The 6,000-nt window shown below is 52.8% G+C and overlaps 1 protein-coding gene across 1 annotated transcript in view; it reads right to left on the bottom strand.

Annotated features, from left to right (window-relative positions):
- The window catches only part of GREB1L (GREB1 like retinoic acid receptor coactivator), a 140,027-nt gene that overhangs the window by 20,834 nt on the left and 113,193 nt on the right, over positions 1–6,000 (bottom strand). Inside the window, exons 21-23 of the mRNA XM_029922999.1 lie at positions 4,613–4,857; positions 1,304–1,878; positions 1,003–1,105 (exon numbers count right to left, since the gene is read on the bottom strand). Coding sequence (XP_029778859.1) covers positions 1,003–1,105; positions 1,304–1,878; positions 4,613–4,857 — 923 coding nt within the window. The remainder of the gene's footprint in view (positions 1–1,002; positions 1,106–1,303; positions 1,879–4,612; positions 4,858–6,000) is intronic.

Raw genomic sequence — 6,000 nt, forward strand, 5'->3', positions numbered from 1 at the left:
TTTTGCCCAGTCTTCCTCTAGACTGAACTAGTCTTTTGGGCTTGTCACAGAACAGGTCCAACTACTTAGGAAAAGCAAGTGCGGTGAGATCTGAGGGCCAGTCTGACAGAAGATGCCAAGGCCTTTTCTGGACTCCTCTTTGAGGGGCTTGGAAGAGGTTCTACCTGATTTTTCCGGGTCCTTCCAGCACAGGTGAATGCTCCAAGATGTGAGGCCATAGTTTGGAGGCCACACTGTCCTTAGCTATACACTGTCCTTAGCTATAGAGCTAATGCTGGGTGGTTCCTGCTCATGTTCACTTTCCGGCCCTGCTGATCAGGCTACAGTGAACCCTCCTCCAGGAGACAGCTGCAGGGGAAGGGTTGGGAAGGAGGATACAGGAGGAGGAGGGCAGAAGATGGTCTCTTTGAAAACCAGTCCCTGCAACCCTGTCAAGCACTAGTTCCTGCATCTTACTGCAAATGTGAAGGGTTTGGTTATGGCTGCAGGTTTCTGTTCTGCATGAACAGTTTTAATTTCATTACAGTAATCATTATACCTTAGCTCACAGCCTGCAGTTAAAATAGAAGATACTTTTTGGGACTCCGGGTGGCTCAATTAAGCATGGGACTGGATTTCAGCTCAGGTCATGATCTTAACAGTTGGTGAGTTCTGAACCCTACATAAGGCTCTGCGCTAACAGCATGAAGCCTGCTTGGGATTCTCATTCATTCTCTCCCTCTCCCTCCCTCTCCCTCCCTCTCCCTCCCTCTCCCTCCCTCTCTCTCTCTCTCTCTCTCTCTCTCTCTCTCTCTCTCTCTCTCTCTCTCTCTCTCTCTCTCTCTCTCTCTCACCCTCCCCTGCTCTCTCGCTCTCATTCTCAAAATAAATAAAAACTTAAAGAAAAAAAAAAGATACTTTTTGACGAACTAGCAAAGATCTAGTATCCAGAATATCAAAACCCGGTGACAGTGTCTTCTACCTGGGCCCACACACCCCCCACTGCCGGGGTTTGCAACTCACCGGTGTTGATCTCCCCCTCATCATACACATCCACCTCCAGGAGCCTGATGAGCATGCGGAAGAGGATCCTAAGGAACTGCAAGTAGGAGCCGGTCTTTCCCACCTGGTGGAAGTATTTTTAATTGGGGAGGGGAGAGAGGAAGAGACGGTAGGAGAAGAAAGACGAGATTTCACACCTGGGCTCTTGGATGTCTCCTGCCCCTGAGGAGCCTGAGTGAGGGCCTCATCGCTCTAGGTCACCCCCAGCACACTCTGCGCCCCCGACCCCCGGCTCCCTTCCTTCTTGGGACCCCGGGCCTACCTGGGGGGGGCCAGTCAGCAGCAGCCGCCGAGGGTGGCAGGCGCGGGCGCCGGAGGCGGGGTCTGGCTGGTTGCTGAAGTCGGCGTGGTGCTGCCGAGCCGAGGTCCACTGGCGGTAGTAGAGGGACTGCTCCTCGCTGCTCATGTCCTTGTGCAGCAGCGGCCGCAGGGAGCTGACCCAGGCCACGTCGGCGTGCGGCAGCAGCGAGGAGGACGCGGGCGGCTTGCCTCCCCGCTGCGAGCCCAGCAGGCTGTAGGCCGCTTTCGATAGGATCACGATGGGGGGCAGGGCGGCGTGCAGGCCCCTGCAGCCCTGGGGCGGCTGCCCGGGCCAAGAGAGGGCCTGGGGTCCCGAGGAGGAGGAGGAGGACGGCTTGGAGGTGGTGCTGCTGGCCATCTGGGGGCCCAGGGAATCACACTCGTGCTTTAGTGTCTCCCCGGCTCCCCCTGTGCCTGCGGAGACCCCTTCATCCAGGCCCACACTGTTGGCCGGGCTCTGGAAGCTGGGGGTCAGCGACAGCTTCTGGGACTTGTCCGCCGTGCTGGAAGAGCTCACCCCGTTCTCCATGATGGAGCCTGAAGGAGGGCGGAGAGCACACCTGTGGCCATGAGCAGGCCTCAGCTATTTATTCCCTGGCCCCCTTCCGGCCCGCCGCCCCGGGCGACTGCGGTCTCCATGAGGGCTGCGCCCCTCCTGGCGCCCTGTGGGTAACTATACCTCCTTGTCCTTTTCTAAATCCTACCCCAGCTTTGTAAATCCTGTAAGGTTATTAAACTCTTATCTGTTACTTCGTTTGGCTATGCTGTCTGATCCATTCCAGGACCCAGACCAATACAAGCTCCACAGTCCAGTCCTCCAGGGCACTTCCCTCCTCCTGGGGTCCAAGGGCCTCACTCTTCTGGTTGTGGATAAGTTCTTCAGGGACTACCACTTCCATGGATGCCCAAACCAGTGTGGGGAATGGGTGCCACTGGAAGAGGATATAAGGCATAATCTATGCTCAGTGAGGTCTTGCTTTCATCCAGAGGTCCCTGCATGTGGCCAATTCACTTCAAATATGTTTCCCCTTTGAATAGGTCACCACTCTTTGGTTGGTGGATAAACCAAAAGCTGGTACATTCAGGACTGAAGGCCCTGTCTGAGCTGGGGTTGGTGCTCCCCAGCATGTGGGTCGTATCCCAACCTCTGGAGATCCTAGAGGAATAGCCATAATTGGAGGTCATTGCAACCAAGTGACTCCACTTGCTCATCTTACCTTTGTGTCTATCGTGTATGACAGCTTGCCTTTCCTCTCACAGCCCTGACCTTTACAGCCTGCACAGTTGAGGCAGTGAGCCTCCCCAAGGAGCCCCAGAGTCTGCCCAAGGCTGAGGGATGGGTGCTCAGTGGAGGGAGCATGGCCCATAGCTCAGGTTGTCCTCCAAGGGAGGGAGACACTAAGGAGCAGAAGCCAAGCTGTTACCTTTGTGGGTAATGAGAGCAAGGCCAAGAAGATGTGAGCCTTCTGGGGCAGCTCTGCAAGTGCAGGGAAAGGAGGCATCTGGTTATTTTTAATTATTTTTTTTCAAAATGTTTTATTTATTTTTGAGAGAGAGAGTGTGTGAGTGGGGACGAGGTGAGAGTAAGAGAAGGAGACAGAATCTGAAGCAGGCTCCTGACTCAGTTGTTAGCACAGAGCCTGATATGGGGCTTGAACTCTGGAATGGCGAGATTATGACCTAGGCCAAAGTCAGACGCTCAACCAACTGAGCCACCCAGGTGCCCCAGGAGGGGGCTTATTAAAGAGCTGTGAGAAGGACATAAACACCCCCTTGCCTCCCTGTCACTGATGCTGGTATCCAGAAACTTCCAAATGTGCTATTTCCCCCTCTCTTCTGTTACTGTTTACTATCCCCTAAGCCTCTTGGATTTATTCTGAACAGGTCTTAGAGGAACAACTGGGGAGCCTGGAGTGGTGAGGTGAGTGGAGGTGCAGCCCTGACTCCTGGCCGAGGCAAGCAGCTGGACAGGCCCACTGGCATCCTTATACTCTCTCAGGATGAGGGTCCTTCTCAAGCCAGAAAGCCCCGTAGATGACCGCCTCTTTGATTCCCACAGCCATCCAACAGCTGCCAAAATGAACAGACGGGCTCATGCTGCTTTTGACATGAAGTTGTGTGTTTGGATGCGTGTGTCATGGTGATGCAAGAGGGGAGATGTGGGAAAGAGGAATGTTCGTGGTGGTCTTCGCGGGTAGGCAGGGGTTTTAATTTCCATTTTTATTTTACTTATTTGTTTTTTTAATGTTTATTTTTGAGAGAGAGAGAGACACACACACACAGTGTGAGTGGGGGAGGGGCAGAGAGAGAGAGGGAGACTCAGAATCTGAAGCAGGCTCCAGGCTCTGAGCTGTCAGCACAGAACCTAGCACGGGGCTTGAACTCAGACTGTGAGATCATGACCTGAGCTGAAGTTGGATGCTTAACCAACTGGGCCACCCAGGCGCTCCAATTTATTTATTTTTTAAAGCAATCTCCACCCTCAATGTGGGGCTTGAACTCATGACTCCCAGCCAGGTGCCCTGGGGTTTTCATTTTTAACCTCTCCTCTATCCTTTGTTACATTCTCCAAGTTTTCTTTTCTTTTTTTACATTCTCCAAGTTTTCAATGTGGAGTTTTATTACTTTCCTAATCAAAAGAAAATGGAAATGGTGCTGCATTTGCTGTAATACAATTTCTCAGAAGAAAATTCATGCCAGGCACTGCCACAGGCCATACAGTAATGCTCTGAAAGGGGCTGGCCGGCTGCATGGTGGGCCCGCACAGGCAGTGGCCCCAGAGTAGCCTTCGGTATACAAACATCTGCCGTTAACTACTTACAAAAGTCATTCACTCATTCCTTCATTCAAACAGGTAAACATTGTGCCATGTCTGAGCCAGTTAGCACAAACTTACAGCCTTCGGGTCTAGAAGGAAATGAGGGCTTTTGTGCAAATACCAGATGTATAATATCCACAAAGGACTTAAGGGTAGAAAAGACTAGGGAAAGTGGTGCAGGCTAGGATTGAAACATTTATTTGTTATACTTAGCTTATTACCAAGTTCCTCATTAAATGTTTACCCAGAGGAGAATTTTGTGGCTCTTCAGTAGTTACGTTTTCCAAGTATCTCCTGGACAAGGAACTGAGGTCTGGACAGGCTGCCTGAGTCACTGAGTCTCCTCTGACAGCCTTGAGGGGTGTGAGGGAGTAAATGCCTCTGCCTCCCCCATGTCTATCCACCTCCTCACTCCTGTCCCTCACCCCTCGAGAGAGAAAAGGAAGCACTGACCTGATGTGCCAGTGACAGCACTACTGTTGCTCTGTGGCCTCTCCAGGTCAATTAGCAGCTCATCAGCGTCGTTCTCGCTGGTGGTGGCTCTCTCCTGCTCCTTCCCACTAAGGTCCAGGGCAACAGCAGGTCCTCGGATGACCTCTTTTGAGACATAGCAGCATGCCAGACCCACCTCCTGCTCCAAGGCTGTGCGAGTTAAATAGCTTGAGTCGATGAGCCGGAGGTCACAGTACTTTAAAGACCTGCACAAAAGTAATAATGTTTTGGATGAGTCCATCTGGCCTTGATTTAAATCTCAGCTGTCACCTCCTAGCTGTTATGACCTCACAGCAGCCACTTCATTTTCTCCAAGTATAAAATAGAAGAAGAACAGTGTCTGGCTCATATGGTTATTGTAAGGAATGAAAGGACAGCACGGGTAGGGCATTTATAGCAATGCCTGCCACGCAGCGAGCATTCAATTTATGTTGTTATTATTGTTGTTGCTGCCTTTCCATCTGCAGGCCCTAGATTCTTAAAGGAATAGCAGAAGGAGCCAAGATGGCGGAGAGGAAGGGAGCTCTGTAAACCTCGTCTGTCCCATCGATCGAACTGAGAAGGACATTGCTCTCATCTGCAAGAGCGGAAGGAGAAAATACAGACTCCAGAAGGAAGAGAACCTGAAGGATACCTGAGTGAGTGAGTGCGAACTGGGGAGATTGGAAAATGGGCCAGCCCGAGACTGGCAGGGGAGGTGGGAGCCCCAGCCCAATGCAGGGCAAGCGCGCGGAGCCCGAGAGACAAAGGGAAGAGACAGAGAGACTGAACACGCTCATAGTACTGTCTCTGGGGAAGAGGTAAAGAACGCTTAACTGCGCTTGGAGAGAGAAGCTCACTCCATAGATAACTGCTGGGTAGCCTAAATCCCGAACCCAGGTGGTGCAAGGGAAGGAACAGCTTCCAGCCTGGCGCCATCTTGGCAAGGAGTCGGCGACCGCTGCCACGGCGGTGATAGGGGTGCTCACTTTGACCTCGGTTTTGGGAGTGGGAATACGCACCTCATTTCCACGGAGCATCTTGCCCCCAGCATTGGCCCCGTGAAACCTGAATCCCAGGTGCCAACAGGGAATAAATAGCCCCCACCTCTGCGTGATCCCGGCAGGGAATTGGCGGCGGTGGAGACCTGGGTGTGCACGCACAGGCTACAGGAGCTCCCAGCTCATTTCCAGCAGCTCCTGGCGCCGCCTCAGGCAACAGCTGCGCACTCATTCCTCCCCCAATGCTAATAGGATCCCCGCTGGGGGTTGGGTCTGAGACGGTGCGCACTTCACCTCCTGAGCATCTCGCCTCAGGCAGAGGCAGCCGAAATCCCAGCCTGAGCCAAGACAAACCGATTACTCCCTCTA

The sequence above is a fragment of the Suricata suricatta genome, chromosome 14 (genome assembly GCF_006229205.1).
Source record: "Suricata suricatta isolate VVHF042 chromosome 14, meerkat_22Aug2017_6uvM2_HiC, whole genome shotgun sequence".
NCBI lineage: Eukaryota > Metazoa > Chordata > Mammalia > Carnivora > Herpestidae > Suricata > Suricata suricatta.